The sequence below is a fragment of the Myotis daubentonii genome, chromosome 7 (genome assembly GCF_963259705.1).
Source record: "Myotis daubentonii chromosome 7, mMyoDau2.1, whole genome shotgun sequence".
Taxonomy (NCBI): Eukaryota; Metazoa; Chordata; class Mammalia; order Chiroptera; family Vespertilionidae; genus Myotis; species Myotis daubentonii.
The window spans coordinates 45,791,332-45,810,713 of NC_081846.1; the positions used below are offsets into that span (position 1 = coordinate 45,791,332).

The following is a 19,382-nucleotide window of genomic DNA, read 5'->3' on the forward strand; positions in this document are numbered from 1 at the left end:
CCCTAGTATATATATATCATTCCTGTATCTGTAGGGCTTGGAACACCATAGTACCTGGGGGCCAGTAGGTGCTTAATAAACTTGTGGAATGAATAAAAGATAGAATGAACAGATCACTGAACCAACCTTGATTTAAATCTTGACTCTGCCACTCATTCGATTTATGACTTGGACAAGAAAAATTAATCTCTCAGAGCCTCAGTTTTATCACCTGAAAAATGATCATACACCTACCTAGCACACTAAGGCGAGGATAAAATGAGATAATGTATAGAACGTGACCTGGTACAGGGCTTCAAGCATAAATAAATGCTTAGTAAATATTAGTTGAATCTCATCTAAATATAGTAGTTTTCCTAAAAGATACCAGTAAACAGATATACAAAAGTTTTATTCTCTTTATCACAATTAAACCAATGCCCAAGCAAATTAGTTCAGAAGTAACTGCTGAGAATATTAAGAATAATTAAAGTTATGCTGGATCCAAAACAACTTAGACCTTTCAGAACCGGGAGGATTATAAAACATGCTGCCCCTGCAAAACATGAAAAACATGTTCCCATTTCACTACACATGAACCAGAGGGGCTCACAGCCTTTGGAATGACTGAACATACCTGTATGTCTTTAGGTGATATTTTCTATCTCTTATCATGTGAGGTGCCCGAGAGAGAATGGTGTTTCGTAAAATTTTTCCAGCCCTGAGGATCTTCTCTGAAGGGACCTGGGTTTTAATCAGGTGGAAGGAGGGGGGAGAGAAAGAGAGTTTATTGGAGCAAAAAATAAACCAGGCAAATCCTTAAATCACTTTCCAATCTGACTCAGGCTTGAAAAATACAACTCATTCATACATTCACATTGTTCATGTGTATGACTGCTTTATGTTGAGAACCAAGACACACTGAATATGTATCATCTCTGAGAACGTTCCTGAGGTTGCCTGATGGGATGCTCTGACGTATGGACCACCTCCAGTGGTTACTGATGGCTCGTCAACCCACCTACATCCCATTACCTTGGTAATGGTGTTAGCAGGACGAAGAGGAACGTGAGGTTCAATGAGAGGTGTCTGAAAAATAAAACGTTAAAGCAAAAGAAAATTAAACAAAAAGTTCACTAAAGAAAATTATGGGTTGGGGATAGAAACATCCATTTTTATAAAACTCAAAATAGAATTAAAAACAAAACAAAACAAAACACAAGAGCTAAAATCTGCCTACAGAACTTGAATGCATAGGCATTCAAAGGGCAAAATTAGACCATTCAATTTGCCAAAATTTAAATATAAATTTATTAAAAATGAAGGAAACAAACAGGAATGATTAGATGTTTGTATGCTTAACGAGAGGGGAATTGATATCCACTCAAAGCATAAAAACATCAGAGCAGAGGCAAAAGCAAAGCAAGGAAAACATAAATACAGATTAAAATGACCTATCTCAGGGGCTAGGGATAAAGTATTGACTTAGGATGGACATGAGTGATTCCATCCTCTGTCATGTAGTAAAGATTCTTTTTCTGCGATTTGTATTTTAAGAAAAAAGTCTTAATTTTTAAAATAATACTTCTTGGTGGTTGTATGCATTCAAGTTCCCCACTGGGGCAGCTCGTGTACCTTCTTTTTCATTTTCAAGGTTAGTGCACAGTTTCCAGGATTCTGTGGCTGTCACAACAGCTCCAGGATCTAGACCAGGGGTGGGCAAACTTTTTGACTCGAGAGCCACAATGGGTTCTTAAACTGGACCGGAGGGCCGGAACAAAAGCATAGATGGAGTGTTTGTGTGAACTAATATAAAATCAAGGTAAACATCATTACATAAAAGGGTATGGTCTTTTTTTATTTTAGTTTTATTCATTTCAATCCGGCCCGCGGGCCGTAGTTTGCCCACGGCTAATCTAGACAAAGCTTCTATCCTTACCCACATTCTTCAGATGAAGAAAGCTGAAGAATTGACTTGCCACACACAGTCCCCTAGTCCTATTAAAATCCCCTTTACTTCTCGGAAATGTCTCGTAATGGCATTTCCAAAAGGAGGACAAAGATAGATCCAGTGACAAGTGATGGTAGAAACATCAATACCACACTGTTTATGCCACTTCCAGAAGGTAAAAGATGGCAGGCTAATTTATCGGTTGCGGTAGGCAAAGTAATGATTCCCCCAGAAGATGTCATGGCCTCATCCCCAGGGTTTGTGAATATATTAGATTAGATGGCAAAAGGGACTCTATAGAGGTGATTAACTTAAGGATCAAAGTGGGAGATAATCCTCATGTTTCCAGGCGGGTCCAATGTTATCATATGGATCCTTAAAAGGTGGAGGAGGGAGGCAGAAGAATTAGAGCCAGAGCGATAGCAGAGTGTGTAGGACTCGGCCGGATTCAGCTAGCTTTGAAGATGGAAGAGGCCAAGAGCCAAGGAATGAGGGCAACCTCTAGAAGAAGAAAAAAGGCAAAACAATAAAGGAATTTCCCCCCAGAGGAAGGAACCGACCTGCTGACAACTTGATTTTAGCTCCATGAGACCCATTTAAGACTTCTATACTATAACACCGTAAGGTTATTAATTTGGATTGTTTTAAGCCAATAAGCTTGCAGCAATTTATTATAGTACTCACAGAAAACTAATACAGAGATTATTATACTTCACATTAAAAGCCTTACATTTTGCAAACAGAAGCCATTACATTGAAAATAAATTATTAGGTTTTCACTCTAATCCTTATTTTATGTAGGATTATATAAATATAATTGGGGGAAATGAAAATCAATATTAATTTTAAATACTTTATGTATCTAATACAAATAAACATGCATAAATATATACCTATCATTTTATCAATGATAAATTTCAGGTGCATTAATGCTCTTAATATATTAGCATTAAGGAAAAAGTGAAAAGACTCTTAAAGCTTTAAGAAAACAATAGATGAGACAGATTTATTTAGCATGACTGAAATCTCACTGAATGTTTTTCATCACCTCGCTGACATCCAGTAGACTTTTTTCCCCTCTTGAAATCACTAGAGTGCAGGTATCAAGCAATACTATAGTATTTTAGCAGCATACTGTTTACAACCGGCATAGACCAAGGAATGTCAGTCTGGTCCCATTCAATAGCAGCTGTCAACAGAGACCAACGTTGCCCTAAAATAACCCATGCTCCCTTATGACAGACCTTTCAATGGGAGAGGGGCCATGAGCTTACAGAGTCCCTGTGTTTGTACCACCTCCTCCAAGAAGACAGAGAGAATTCTGTGGGGCCAAGTCTGAACAAAATATTCAAAAGTGCCAGACCAGCAGACACCAGGACTCTGGAACTGTGTGCAGTTAAAAACATGATTGCTTCTGAGCTCTGAGTTCCCAGTACTCATGCCTCCTGCCTCTTTATATTACACAGATTGGTTTATACGCCCAGGACTGTGCCTGGTTATGTATCCAAGTAGTAGAAGCCTCTGGTTAGTCCTGAAAATAGTAGTAGAAACCTATTTCTTCTTCCTGTCTTGAAAGAAAGAGATGCAGGTAAACGTGAGAGTAGATGGATGTGGGATTAACTGCTGAGGCAATCTTTTCTTTCCTATATAAAAAGCTCCTTTCCTTGGCACTAGTCTTTGAGAGGCTGGCTGAGATAGAGATTGAGAAGATGCCCACGCTTAAGGATTACTGATGGATGCTTATTCTCCAGTAGGTGCAACGAAACATTATTTGAAAATTGCATCTTTTTGTTTGTTTCTACAGAAGTGGCTGTATTTAAACAAAATGCTAAGAAGTGGTCCTTAGGTTAGTTTATTTTGATGGTAGTTCCCTTTCTGGTCCCTTGGAGTCCTGAAAAGGAAGTATTTCAAAAGCAGGGGGAAGCATCAGGCTTCAACCAGAATTGTTCCTTTGATTTGCAGCTTCTAAAAGGGTAAAATGTCCACAAGGTTGTCTTTTAGCTAAATAACCGGAGTTCCAATTCCAGGACCGGGAGGCTATTGAATCTGTTGAAAGGCGGTGTTCTTAGAAACTTCCCTGGCTGGAAAAGTTTTAAGTTTCAGGGCAACATAATGAATGGATGCTTTGAGAAGGCTCAGTCCCTTTATTTAAATAAAACCTCCAAGGAACACATGCAGGGTGAAAGCCGGGGAAGCTTTATTTTGGGGGAATAACAATTTGTCTTTGAAAGGGGACACTGTATTCAGGTAGGCAAGCGCCTATGTTCTAAGAATTATATTGGTTCCCAGCAGCCACCTGTTGTAAGATAGAGGGCATCTGTGACAGGTAGGCCAGGTCCCTGGAAAACAGCCACCTGCTAATGCCTGTTCAGGAACTCCTCGGTCATGAGTGTGACGTTATTGCTTTTGTATTTCCTTTTCTGGTTTCGCCTGGCTTTCAAGTAAAGTTCTTTTGAGAATTTCAGCCTAGCTGTGCTTTAGAGAATGAGGAAAAGAATTTCATTTTATAAATGATTAGGTTAAACGAGACAGGGAAAGAAGTGGCCCGGTGATATTAATGAGAATGAAGACAAGGAAAGCAGCCCTAAAGGCAAGACCAAACATTTCTTGTGGCAGGCCCTTTATTCATCTGGCCTGCACATGTGCCCTGATGCGTGTCAGCTCCTTATTTTATTAGTCCTCTCATTTTTTATTGAGGAAACCAAGGGCAGAGACACATAGGGACTGAGCTTCCTGCTAATAACTGGAAGGCCTGGGAGCTGAATCCCAGGGACCATGACCCCATCCCACCTGCTCTCTTCTTCTAGAGATGACTTTGCTCACCCTTTGGAAGAAGTCATGTTCTGTCTGACTCAAATTCATTGAGAAAGAAGCATTTAAGCCCTTCTAGGTTGTCAGATAGCAGACTGGATCTTAAAAATTTCCAGCAATAGGGGAAGGAGAGTCAAGATGGCGGTGCAGGTAAATGCGGTACTCACCTCCTCCCACAATCACATCAAAATTTCCCCATGATGCTCTCGGCCCTCTAACACTCACAATTCCATGTCCCCCAGACACTCTCTGTGTTGGGCTACAGAGAGGGAAGGTGGAGAGTGAGCGAGCACAGAGTGAGCCTTCATTAATGTTCTTTGGTTTGTTTCCTGGGGTGGCTCTATGTTCTGACCTACAGCCAGAAAATACATATTACAGAAAGAAATGGACTCTTCTCCAATTAAATTTCATACATTTCAACACATCAATCATGTGTTGAAAATAAAAATTCTCCCTTCTTACCTAGGCATGAATGAATCCAAATTGGGCTATGAAAATACCATCCTAAAAAGCTAGGCAGAGAGAACAGATAAAGGCAGAGGTATTCAGCTCTCTGCTTTTCTTGGCTTTCTCCACTGAAGACTTCCCTCAGGATTGACCGTAATTGATTTTTGTTTGTTTCTGGAGAGCAGATGCATTCTACTGCTTTTTATTATGTTTCTATTACTACTGAAAAGGAGAAACAATAAGGGAAAATATTCCTTTTGGCACCAGAGACAATTCAGTAATACTAATCAGGTGGTGAAAAATATGAATTTAGCCTCCATTACAAGATGCACAATAATTCCCCAGTAGATTATAATGAGGTATAAGGCACTGTAATAGATTTCGTGAAAAACCATATGCAGGTCCTTTTGAAAGCAGGTAATTCTTTTTACTCAAGTACTTGCTCACAGAAGCCTTTTGCAATGCACAGCATTTTAAGCCAAGTGATAAGAATAACAAGCTAGATTGGGACACAAAGCTCATGGCAGAACTCTGGCAACCCAGCGCAATAAAAAGTCATATAAGTCCGCATCCAATTTAATTCAAATATTTAACGAAGGCCTATTGTGTGCAAAGCAATGTGCTAGGCTAAAGTAGAAGACTTTGATAAAGTGCTCGGTCTAAATGAGTTTTTGATCTTGCTGGGAAAGCAAAACTTCTACGGGCTAAATAATTAGTGAGGCAATCTGAGTCAAATGAAAGCAACCACATTCTGGATTTCAAATTTTCTCTTGCTCGTTTCAGGTGAGAAAATCTCTAGGAAGTGGGGAGAATAACATTCACTTATTTAATGAAAAGATATACTTTTAGAAATTACATTCCCTTGTTTTGGCATTTTAGAATAATACAACTAAGTTAAGGTCTTAGAAAAGTATGCCTCAGTCTTGTAATTCATGATCATCAATGTCATCACTTTTTGGTTGACCAGATGAAATTAACGGAATGACCAAGTCAGACTCATAGACAGATTTCATCACTGTGAAATAACTTTGTAAGTTTTTCCATTTATTAAATAATGGAAAAATCATCTACAGACTTCTTTGGCTTCTATGTGCAGCTTTTTTATTTTTCTAGTCTTTCCTACTTCAGAATTGGCTTATAGATTTCCAATTTCAGCTTCCACACATATAGAGATTAGAAGTTGTTACTCCCATCCTTACAACATGAAAAAGCTGAAAAACATGAAAATAATGACTTCTCTCAGGCCAGTCAGAGATCTGAGATTGTAGAGGAAACTGCCGCCCCAAAATGTGGAGAGTCAAGAGAATCCTGAGAGTTAACAGCTGAGATTTGGCTACCTGGAACAGAAACCACAGACGGACAGGAACACTTAAATGGTGTTAATTACAAGGAAGTCATTAGACTGATATGGCTCTAAGGCCATGGTAGCTTAGGTAAGCAGCCAAAGTCTAAGCCTATAGATGCCTCAAGATTATGAAATTAAAACCTAAGTACAACCAATCACAAACAGCCAATAGGCTTAAAGCTATAGCCAGTTAATTTCCTTGCATTGCTTCCACCTTTTCTCTACAAAAAGTATCTCCCTGAGCACCTGTGGGTAGAGTACTCCTAACCGCTTCTGGTTGGGGTCTGATCCGAATCAACTTTTGCTCAAATAAACTTAAAATCTTTAATATGCTTCAGTTTTTCTTTTAACAGTGGTAATTTTGAAGAGCTGCTAGAGACTGAATGTGGAGTAGCTTGAGAGTAAGAAACTTCTGGAGGGCAGTCTTAGGTAGATCCCCATACCTCCTAGAACTCCATCAGGCTTTCTTGATGAAGAGCCAAAAAAGATCTTATGGATCTGGGGGAGGGGGGGCAGTTGGAGTGTAGGGCTGGGGAGGGGAGGGGGAATCACTGTGAAATACAACCAGAGTGTTCTCTGTAACAAAGGGAAAAGACTCTCCAGGGAAAAGACTCTACTAGATTTTTATCCCCCATGAGGGAAGGCATTTCTTTGACTCTAGTCCCCTCTAGCTTCCTATTTCAACTAAAAGAGAAAAAGAAGCTAAGAAATGATTGTGAATGGCTGAAATTTAGTCATAATATTATAAGACACTTCCTTTCCCCTATTTGCCCCAACTATGCCAGTAGGAAAGTCGTGGGTTACAACTGAAAGAGCTGTAAGATACAGACTCTAAGTTACAAAATACTCATGGGGATATAAGTAAGCAGAGGGAATATAGTCACTAATATTGCAATAACTATGTATGGTGCCAGTTGGGATATTGGAAATCTTAAAGGGAAAACTATGTAAAGTATATAATTGTCTAACCAGTAAGCTGTACACCTGAAACCAATACAAAATACAATTGACAGAAAAAATTGTAGACTTTATCTAAGGAGGAGTTCTTAAGGAAGCCCAAACTAAACCTAGGAGACAAAACCAAGGACACTAGAAGCCTCTAGCATCTATATCTATAACAAACATTAAACACAGCTCAGACCCTAGCCAGATTAACAAAAAAAACTCACACTAAAGGTCTACTTTCCATTCCTCTTACCCAAAACATCATGTCAGGCTTGTAACCAAAAATTACAAGGCATGCCAAAGGCAAGGAAAAGCAAAGTCTGAAGAGACTAAATAAATATCAGAGCCAGACTCAGATATGACAGAGAGTTTGGAATTGTCAGACAGAAAATTTAAGTGAACTATGATTAATATGTTAACTATAGAGTCATATTCCATGAATAATACTAATGAAAAAGTAGACAAGATGCAAGAATATATTGGGTAAAGTAAGCACAGAGACAGGAACTCTAAAAAAGAAATGTCTTACTCCCCTCTCCTTACTCAATGGACCAGCAACAGAGAAGGAAGGGCAGAAAGGGTGGGAGTGGAAGAAGGCAGACCACATCCCTGTATCAAGTGCTGGAACCACCAGCCCAGTCTTTTCAGGGATTCTATTCCTACAAAGCTAGAAGTTAAAAACTGGACCTAGCAAGTTATTTTATAGATATTAACAAATTGATTCTAAAATTTATATAAAGAAGCAAAAGACCCATAATTACCACAATATTGAAGGAGAAGAATGAAGTTGGGGGACTGATGTTATTCCACTTCAAGACTTCCTATAAAGCTACAGTAATCAAGACAGTGTGATATTGGCAGAAAAACAGACAAGTGGAAACATAATAGAGAGCCCAGAAATAGACCTACCTAAATGACCCACACAAATTGATCTTTGACAAAGGAGCAATGACAATAGAATGGAGAAAAGACAATCTTTTCAACAATTGGTGCTGGAACAACTGGATATATGCACATTCAAAACAATGAACCTCAACACAGACCTTACACCATTCACGAACAATAACTCAAAATGAATCACAGACCTGGATGTAAAATTAGGTAACATAACAACACATTTGTAATAATATACTGTAAATAAAAACATGTAGTATGAGTTGCCATGTTCTGTAATTCTAGTTTGAATAAAAAAATGTATAGATATAAACTTATTCTATGGACATTTAAGAATGCCCTCTGGAATGTGCTAAAGTTAATCTATTAGAATTCAAAGGGGATTATTCTGGTAAATGATGCTAAATTTGGGTTACAATGCTGGGTTTGGGCTACAAAATATTTAAAATGAGATTGGCCCAATTAGGAACACACCCTCTGACACAATCTGAGAAACTATAGAAACTCATTTAAAAAAATCAACGCACATGCCCAGGTTTCAGCTCAATACCCAGTTGGGGACATGCAGAAGGCAGCCAATCAATGATTCTCATCATTGATGTTTCTATCTCTCTCCTCCCTTCTTCTCTGAAATCAATAAGAATATATTTTTTAAAAAAATCAGCCCACAACAAATGATTTTTCTCATCATTGGTTCTTTAAAGATTCATAATTAATGCATTAGATTAAACAATTTAAAGAACCATTTGGGGAGATTAGTGATCATATAAAGGCAAAACAGTGAAAACTCATAACTTACCTTTCATCTATCATGAGAAAATAAGAGAAAGTCAAGATGATGGAGAGAGAGAGTTTCACACCTCTGGGTCCATCAGTCCTGAATTTCTTATTTTGAGGGATCTATAGAACGTTTTCTACATACAACAGTTGTGTCCTGAGCTGAACGTCCAGTCTTTCTTCATTTCCTGAATTTCCATTACTGCAAATATTTCACTGCTTGTGCCACAGCTGTTTACCTGTTTCTCCAAGTACAACATGAGCTCCTTAAAATAAAAAATTGTGTCCTTGTTACCTCGGAATCCCCATGGTGCATTGTACCTAGGGATTAGTCACTAAATATTTACTTGACTAATACATGGAGAAATCTCTGGGGAGGTTTTTACCTGGCAGTGGTATAAAAAGAATGGAAAGAATCTTTCCTCTTCTCATTTCTGAAATTTGTTTTGCTCTTTATGGTTAGATATGGAAAGACTCAGTTTATTGGATGTTGGCAAATCATTTGTGGACTACTTTACTTTTGTTTCTTCCTTCCTAGGAATAACATTTCTCTTCAGTTCATATCTGTAATAAGGCGTTTTAAGGTTGAAAGGGAGAAACATTCATTTAAAGTTGACACTTTTGCATTCCTTAGGTCAACTAAGTTCTTAAAAACAGATGGTCTCAGAGGCGTGAAACCATCTCTCTCCATCATCTTGACTTTCTCTTATTTTCTCATGATAGACACAAGGTAAATTTTGAGTTTTCATTGTTTTGCTAAGTATTTCTGAAAGTTTTATGGGCAATTTTGAGAATTCATACAAGTGATGGCACCCTCAAGATGCATATACATACGTATACCCAACATTCTGCTTATAATTTCAGGGGTTAATTGAAATTTATAGAAGTCCATACACAGATCCTACATATGAACATGTGTACTCCTAACTACAGAAAAAACCCCACTATATAAAAGCCCAACAGAAATATGTGCATATATTCACCAAAAGACATGTACTAGAATGTTCAGAACACAACTATTCATAATAGCTCATTGACAACAGAACGGACAATATATTATAATATATTTCCATAACAGAATAAGATTAACTTCACAACATAATATTTAATGAAAGAATCTGGGTACAGCAAGTATGTACCAGGTGATTTCTATCTGCTCATTTAAAGTATAAAAACAGATTAACCTTAGTTGTGGGAGTGGCTAGAAGAAAACACGAGTTTCTTTCTGAGGTGGTGGTGACGTTCTGTTTTTTTGATTTGGGTGCAGTTTACATGAGTGTGTTTGTGAAAATGTATTTACCTAAATGACATGTGTACATTTTTACATGCATATGCTAAGCTTTAATGAAAAGTTAAAAGAAAAAAACCTATGTTAGGACAAGAAATTTACTTAATCTCCTTATCAAAAAAAACAAAAAAGAAAATAATTACTAACCCCCCATTATACATAGAAAAAAGAAAACCTTGGGATTTGAAACTTAACATCTGAACGGTACCCAGACATGTGATCCTGACACACGGCCCAACTGGCAGCAATCTGTGTGTGTGCAAAAACGTTGCCACAACCAACCTCCACAGAGGGTGGCATTCAGGAGGAGGACCCGTGGAGAGAGAGTGAGCCTCAATGACTGCCTGGCATTTTTACACATATTCACCCATTTAGTAATTCTGGGGAAAATGTAGAATGCTGATTGCAAATGTCAAGTATCTACTGCTTAAACACTAATAACGCCCTCAAAGGAATACAAACATATGAAAAATTAAAACAAAAAGAGTATTAAAGTTGGTATCTAATTAAATGTTTACAGCTATTTCATTTAAATAGTTCCTATACCTGGCAAACATAACTTCTTCAAAGAGATCATAATAAATATCAATAAAATATCCAAGAATTGTATTTATTCATATATTCCATTGTAAATACTACACAACTACATGCTTCTCAGCTATTACGCTTAAGAAGGCCAATGATTTGACTCTCGAGAAAGTGAAAAGCAGTTTTCTACAGCCACATATAGGTTTCTGAAGATATAAGTTGAATCCATCAAAAGTCTCAGAAATTCTCACAAATACTTTTAGGTAGTGTATTAAATTCAAAGTAAGTGACACACATTTCATGTTACATGCTGTGGAAACTCGACAACTCATGTTTAAAGTCACAGTCAGAAAATGCACACACTTTTCTAGGCAGTCAGCACTGATTAGTAATCAGCAGGTGGGTTTCACAAGATCAGAGGAATGCTTATGCTGCCGTCGAGTGGCACGAACGTGAAAATCACACGTAGTCGGCCTCTATGTGCATGTCATAAGTGATCTATAGAGAGGCGAGGAGAAGGGGTAGCAACAATTGTCCACGGTGGCTCCAGGGAGCCTTTTCAGAGGAGGCGGGACTTGAACAGGAGCTCTAGGATGAAGGACCTAAAGGCTAGAGGTAGTGCAGGCTGGAGTCAAAATCACAGAGCGGGGAGTTTAAAGGATTTGGAGTCTCCACATCTAGCTGTAGCACAGAGCCGGTTGGAAAAGAGGAGGAAGTTCAGGAAGATGCTACAGGTGAAAGTATTACAGATTCAGCTTTGTTAAAAACAAAAACATCAGAAAGTCAGATTATCAATTGTAAAGACATATACTTAGTTACTGGTTTTCTTAAATCACAGACTAATGCATGCTCATTGGAAAGTATAAAAATATTTAATCATATAAACCACAACTCAGCAGCCCCCCCTTATCCACAGGGAGATACTTTCCAAGACCCCCAGTGGATGCCTGAAACCGTGCATAGCACCGAACCCTCTATATACTACGACTTTCCCACATATACTACCTATAGCAAAGTTTAATTTCTAAATTAGGCACTATAAGAGATTAACAACAATAACTAATAATAAAATAGAGCAATTTTATCAATATACTATAATAAAAGTTAAGTGAATGTGGCGTTATTAAGTAAAATACGGGTTACCTGACACAGGCACTGTGTTAAGGGACAGTCCATCTGATAACTGAGAGGGCTAGTAAGTGACTAATGGGCGGGGAGGGCATACAGTGTGGATACGCTGGACAAAGGGAGGATTCACATCCTGGGAGGGACAGAGTGGAATAGAGCAAGATTTTATCACACTATGCAGAATGGTGCATAATTTAAAACTCAGGAAGTGTTTATTTCTAGAAATTTCCATTTACTATTTTCAGACTACTGTTGACTGAAGGTAACTGAGAACAGAAACTGAAACAGTGGGGGAGACTACTGTTTAAGGAGACATCTTGGCTAGAATAATTTATGCGGTGGTGGATTAGAGTTAGAAAAAATCAGTATGAACTAAATATAGATACAGATGGATATATAAACAAATACGCACAGGTACGTATATGTGCTCAAGTTAGTATACTGTATGTATTTCCTTGCTCTCTCAGCTGAAAGGGCTTAGAAGCAAGAACATCCCAATAGAAACAAGCACACCTGCCATCTGGATCTTAGTTTCTAATACCATTCTTCAGTTAAAGAAACCAAAGACCTTTGGCAAAATGCTGTGGCGAAGATGGGGACAGGGAGTATACACACATCTGGTTGTGCCAGAAAGTAAGAACATGTCCAAAATACAACAATGGGAGTTGCCAAAGTAACACAGGAGCCAACTGAAAGGGCGGGGTGCCCAATGGCCAAAGCTGGAATGATTTGAGCAACAAAATCAATATAGTAGTATTGGATTACAACCCAAAGTGCAAATTAAAATCTCTCGAGTCCATCCTGATATAAATAAATGACTAAATAAATAAATGTGAGAGAAGAGACAAATCTCTCATGTAGAAGAATTCTAAATAATTTATGTAGATCTTCACTATCAAGGAGGTGGAGCATAACACAAAAGTATCCACAGTGCATGGTGACTTCCTTCCAGAGTTCAGCATGGAAAGAGCCATGGAGAAGAGGGACTTCACAGTGGGAAAACCTGGCAAATACGACCTTAACCAGGTCATCAAGGTCAATATAAACAATGATACATCATATTAATAACATGTATTCTTGATATGATGTGACGAAAATGGTACATTACCTCTGTGGGTTTTCCCCCCCAAAACACATAATCTGAGTCTAATGGGGGGAAAAAATCAGCCAAATCACAAATGAGGGCCATCCTCCTAAATACCTGATTTTAGCCCTCAAATCTGTCAGGCATCAGTGAGGAAAGTCTGAGAAACCTACAAGAGCCTAGGGTGACAGGGCCACAAGACATAAAGTGATATCCCTCCTGGACCAGAAAAAGGACACCACATAAAAAAAAAAAAAAGAAATCTGAATAAACAATGGACTTTATCAATATTGTATCAATATTGGTTCATGAAAAATGCTGAAGGATTAAAATTCTCAACCCATAATTCTCTATCCAGAGGAAATATCCATTAGGAATGAAGATTAAAAGAGAAAAGAGAGACATTCCCAGATAAAGGAAAATTGGGGCCAGCAGACCTGTTTTAGAAGAATTTCTAAAGGAAGTTTTTCACACATAAGAGGACTAATACCAGGGAAAGACTCAGAAAGTCAAAAATGAAGGAAGAACAGCAATGTAACCAGAAATAATTCTGAAAATGGGGAGGGGATGGTGAGAAAACTAACTTTTACAAGATCCATATTGCTGTTTGGAAAAAAATTAATGCAGAGGAAAGTCACTCTCTCAAATGGTTGAGAAAATATTAAATAATAAAAAGTCCTTTATAAACGTAATTGAATATAGGCTATGGATATAATATATATATTAAACTAAATTTGGTTCTAAATATTAAACATGTAAAATACACAGAGCTCTGGGTGGTGGCATATATGGTAGATGTTTAAAAAAGTTTTATGGACTGTCAAACTACAGCGGAAAGTCCAGGGAGGGTTGGTGGGGGCCGGGGTAAGAGATCAACCGAAGGACTTGTATGCATGCATATAAGCATAACCAATGGACACAAGACACTGGGGAGTAGGGGAGGCCGGGGGAAGGTCAAGGAGAGAAAAAAAAGGAGACATATGTAATACTCTTTGTAATACTTTAAACAATAAAAAAATAAAAGTTTTATGTTTCCAAATATTTGATATAAGCTCTACTATATTTATGACCAGGAAAATATAGCCATTGTTTTAAAAATCCACTGTCTTGCTAGACTTCATTTCAGACTCTTGGCATACACATTTCTTTTTGGGCACACAATGTAAGCTTCAATGACTCATCTGAATGTAAATTTGGCTCATAGACTTTACAGACAAAATCAACTAGGTAAAAAGGAAGAATTCCTATATCTAGGAAAGACAGATTTGCTTATGTCTTCTACTGGTTCAGAACCCACACCTAAGTATCTCAAAAGACTTAACAAGATCAAATCTCGTTAATTTCCACATCATACATGTTAAGAAGACAGGGAAAAGGAAATTGTGACTCTGATTGAATAGAATGCATGGAATTTCTAAAGCACAATGCATAGTGCAATCAAAGCGATTGCAAAATGTGATGTCAACATTATTCTCGTGAGTGCTGCTGTCCTACTTCTTGATAAACAAGGGATGAAGACTAACCCCAAATGAGATATTGATTGCATTACGATGCTACCTGAGTACACCAAAGGAAGGGGGCTGATTTTTTAGGAGTCAGCCAAATGTGTCTCACTGGAGAAGAGTAAACAGCTTCTGTTTCCTGGCCCCCATTTTTCTGGGCACAGACCTTCTCTTCATTTCAGAGCTGAGTCCACCCTGGCTCAGAGTTGGGGGTGAAGGGACGACATGACCCACACGAGACCCATCATTATCCTTCCTCAAGATTTTCTAACTATAGCTGCCCTGGAAGAACTAGAAACTGTTGGTGGCCACGCTTCCAGGCTTGGGGAGAAGTAGAAATAAGTGGAGCCCTTGGCTTCTGGAAACTGAAGGTCAGCTCCACACCTGTTCTTCCTGTGGAGTGGGGCTGTGAGTCCCCAACCTACTCCCTTGTTTGCCTTTGTGGTGGCTTGATATGTATTTCTGCCACCTGTAATCTACATAGTCTGAAGTTATACAACAGCTCTGCATTCTTGTGAAGAGGGAGAATGCTGGGGTGTGTGTGGATAATGAAATATTCTTTTTTTTCAGAAATCCTTTGCGTTCAAGTGGTATGGCTCTTACAATGTGTGAGGCATTTCAGCACTTGGCTTTAATTTCTCTCAGTACCATATTCTGATATAATTACCCATTTACCTATCTCTCTCCTAGACTGTTTAAGCTGCTAGGTTGTTTGCTCTTTGAATTAGTTTTATTGGACTTTGTATCTCTAGAGCCAAAATATGTGCCTGCATGGTACATAATAGGTCCTTAATAAATGTGAGTTGATTTAAAAAGAATTAAATAAAACATGATAATTTTCCCTCCTATTATGGAATTACTTCACTCCTTCAAACGTTATTAATTGAACATTAATGGCTAGGTTAGAAAAATTAATTTATTTAAGAAAAAAGGGTTATTATCCCATTTAGTAGTATTAGAAACTATAGAGAATGATTAAACTAATTAAGAAAAACAAATTGTTTCAAGCAGGCCATCCCCTTTAAAATCACTGAGTCATATAGAAATAATTTGTGGGATAAGTTACAAATAATATCCCTCTGCCTATTCATTAAATTGGGTCCCTGAGGATGTCTATTAAGCAGCACTTTGTTAGCTTGATTCATTTCCTGTTTGTACTTAAAATATTCCATACATCAACCTTTTATTAATTCAGAAGGTGACATCGACAGTGACACAGAGTTTACTTACAAACATAAATTCTCTTAAAAAATCTACAAAATATAACAGAGGGAAGTGACAAACCTAATAAAATTCTTGCTGATTTTTCCCTCATTTTTATTTCTTTCAGACACATTCTAATTTCATTCATGCCCCAGGCACATACTACTCAGTATAAATACCCAACATCAAACCTCATTATCACTCTCACAAATGTTTATTCTCATTAACTATTGACAGGACCAGGAGCAAGTCTAATCACACCGCACTCCTGGATTCTGTCTAGTACAATGACCTCCAAATTAGGTCTCCAAACTCACTTTATCCTCAGCTTTCCCTTGCATCACTGTTGGCAGCTGCATCCTTCCATGTGGTCAGGCCCCGAACGGGGAAGTTCTCCCTGACTCCCTTCTTTCTCTCCTCCCATTTAATCCACCAGAAAATCCTATGAAATCCATTTTCAAAATCCATCAAGAATGCAACTCTTCCCATCTTCTCCACTGGGACTCTACCATCTCCTCCATCTCTGCATGAAGTACTGCACTAGCTGCCTAGGAGTCAAAGAACTTAGTGACTTTGCTATTTAAGATTATTTCCATTCTCATTTGCTTATTTATGTAAACAGGCTTTCCCAGTATTTACTTATCTAAAAACCAAAAAGGAGAATAGAATGAATGTTAAACCCCTGTTGCATCGATAACAAATTCATTTTTAAAAAGCACCCAAGTCACCTCATGCCACACTCTCTGCCCACACATGCCCATGACCCTTCACAGTACTTTTATGTTTGCATGTCTGTCTCCATCTGCTCACTGCAACTCCCTGAAGGTACCATACTTTATTTTCAGAGCCTGTCATAACTCAATCCAGAAGAAAAACTTTAATAGATATTACAGTCATATGAATTTTTTAAATGCTAAGATTTAAATTTATATTTTGATACATGTAAGTATAAGAATAAGGTAACCAAGAAGAGACTTCCAATCATAAAAATACCTTACAACATGGGGTGCCACATTAATCCTGGACAGCTCACATCTGGACAATTAGCATGAAGGAAAATTATATTCTATCTAATTTAAGAGACTTTTATAGTTAGGTCTATGTTATGGCAGTTGAGCCTGTATATTGACTAATACATTGACACAATTAAAAAGTAATCTGGCCTCGAAAAATAATCACTTAAGATAAAATTCTCTGGGGAAAGTAGAATGGGTCTTTGATTTGATTTAAAGAATAAAAAAGAAATAATACAACACTGTCAACCATTAAAAAAGAGCATTTTCATATATTTTTAAAATGGTAAGTAACAAATGGTTTCCTACCATGCCTAACTCTGATTTAATACACAGGAAGCATTCTATAAAAACTTGGTTATTAATAGAATCTCTGCTTGAGAAAATATGTTCAACCTACAGGATTGGAATTAAATATCTTTCTATGGACTTGCAGATTAAATACCCCTTCATTCAGGAAAGCCAAATATTAACAGCATATTAGATGGAAGATGGATGAATGAATGAATTCGATATTTTATCCAATTTGAATGTTTCCAATTATCAGGCATCTTACAAAGGAAAATGACATTTACTATTAACACTTCCACTTTTATCCAAAAATTGTGTGTCAGGTAACCAAAGCTTCGGCTTTAAGGCTAGACATGCAAAAATATTGGAATGGCCACCAGAGGGAGCCCAAGTGTTTTTCTAAATATACCACACACCAAAGAGAGAGGAAGAAAAAACACAAAACATAAAGCTGTGAAGTAGGAGGTTGCGGGGAGGTGAGGGAGGGCCCATTACCTGCTGCTTAAAAGAATACCTTGTTGAATGATAGAGCCACTTTTGCATCTATGTTACAAATTCCTTTACTAGACAGTGTACATTGCAATGCTTTAACACTGAGAGGACTGGGTAAACATATAATATTAAAAAACCTCACACACCCTAAAGCTAGAAGGCCCAGGGCGGACTGCTGTGACAACATCCATGATTCTCTGCTGTGCCCCACACAATCCAGGCGCCTTCCCCAGCTTATCTTGGAGTTCCTGTTCTGACTCTCTATCCTCGTCCATCCTTGTAGTCAACTTTGGGTGTGGTTTCCTCACTTTGTTTGGGATCGGGTTATCATATTACAGCACCAAGTAAGCACGTGGTGTGATTCGGGAATTTTTCATTCTCCTGGCTGAGCCAACTTATAAGGACATTAAGATGAATGACTTGCCATTTGGCATCCTAAGCTGTTTCCAGAACTTAGAACTGGACCAAGTCCTAACAGGATGCAAGGGCACCTTTATAAAGCTTCTCAGCCCCAATCTCCATAGAAACCAGAACCCACTGGCCAACCTCCATGATCCCTCAGGCCAGAACACTCCTTGGGCTGCCATAGACAAGGGTGTGATCTTATTTAGCATTAAGCTCCAGGGAACTTAATATAATGTTGTTTTTTTCTGAGAGCAGTGCCAAGTTTTGGGGTTTCCCCCATGCCTTACTGTCATTGATGCCCCAAACAATCCTTTTATTGTAGTAGTTCAGGGATCACCATTTTTAATTGATGAGGAAACTGAACCTTATGGAGGTAAGTGACTTGTACAATGCTGCTGGCTATGAAGTGCCAGGGACAAAAATTGATGCATTTCTGGGGACAGGGATTATAAAAATGAATGAGCATTGAACTCAGTCATACCAATGCCTCCTGAAATAGAAAGAAAATTATTGTCTTCCTTTTTTCCCAAATTACAAGTGAATGAAAAGCATGACAAAAGTGTATTTAATGACTTATACTTGTTTTTTATCCAGTATTCTCATGGGATGTTTTCCTAAGTGTTGTTGTGTGTGTTTCTTCCTATCTGGAAGGGGTAATTTTATCATGTATACAAATAAGTTAGTACAAACAAATTAAATTCCACAAGGTTAGGTCATCTGCTGAATGTTGCTAGATGTAACATACTGATTAATGCCTTGCCTATGGAATCAAAAGCTTGCTCATTAAATCTAACAATGGTTCCTAATTGGGTGGGTGGGAGTGGCTGGCACTTAGAAGAACTGGAATGAAGTTTAAAATGACCTTGACAAATGGAAAAGGTAAGAGAGGGCAAGATTCAATGGAAAGCTTTGCTGAGTGAGTCATTCAAGAGAAGGGAAAGAAAGGACACAAAGGAGAACATCAGAAATAAGGGAGCACTGACTGGGCAAATTACAGCAGAAAAGGAGCTGGGTATCAGAGTGAACAACAGGCTCCTAAGGCATCCGCCATCCAGTGCTGCCATTTTAAAAAAGAAGACCCCCCCACCCCCCAGTGTGTCTCCTGAGAGTATACTGTGGGTTGCAGCACTGGCTAAGCACTTGGCATTCATCCCATTAGTCCTCCTGGAGATGAGGAAACAGAGGGAGACACTTTAACTTGTCCACCTTCACATGGGTAGTAAGTAGCAGAGCTGGATTTCAGCTCAAGCCTGGAGAGCTCCTAAGGCCACACCTCATGCCACACTCTGCCCACATGTG

The 19,382-nt window shown here is 38.2% G+C and overlaps 1 protein-coding gene across 14 annotated transcripts in view; it reads right to left on the reverse strand.

Annotated features, from left to right (window-relative positions):
* The window catches only part of RAPGEF4 (Rap guanine nucleotide exchange factor 4), a 259,224-nt gene that overhangs the window by 87,324 nt on the left and 152,518 nt on the right, over positions 1-19,382 (reverse strand). For 10 of the 14 annotated variants that reach the window (XM_059704059.1, XM_059704062.1, XM_059704061.1 and 7 more), the window contains 2 exons: positions 1,015-1,068; positions 617-723 (listed from right to left, as the gene is read on the reverse strand). In XM_059704059.1, coding sequence (XP_059560042.1) covers positions 617-723; positions 1,015-1,068 — 161 coding nt within the window. The remainder of the gene's footprint in view (positions 1-616; positions 724-1,014; positions 1,069-19,382) is intronic. The other 4 variants (XM_059704060.1, XM_059704063.1, XM_059704070.1 and 1 more) reach the window with 1 other exon arrangement.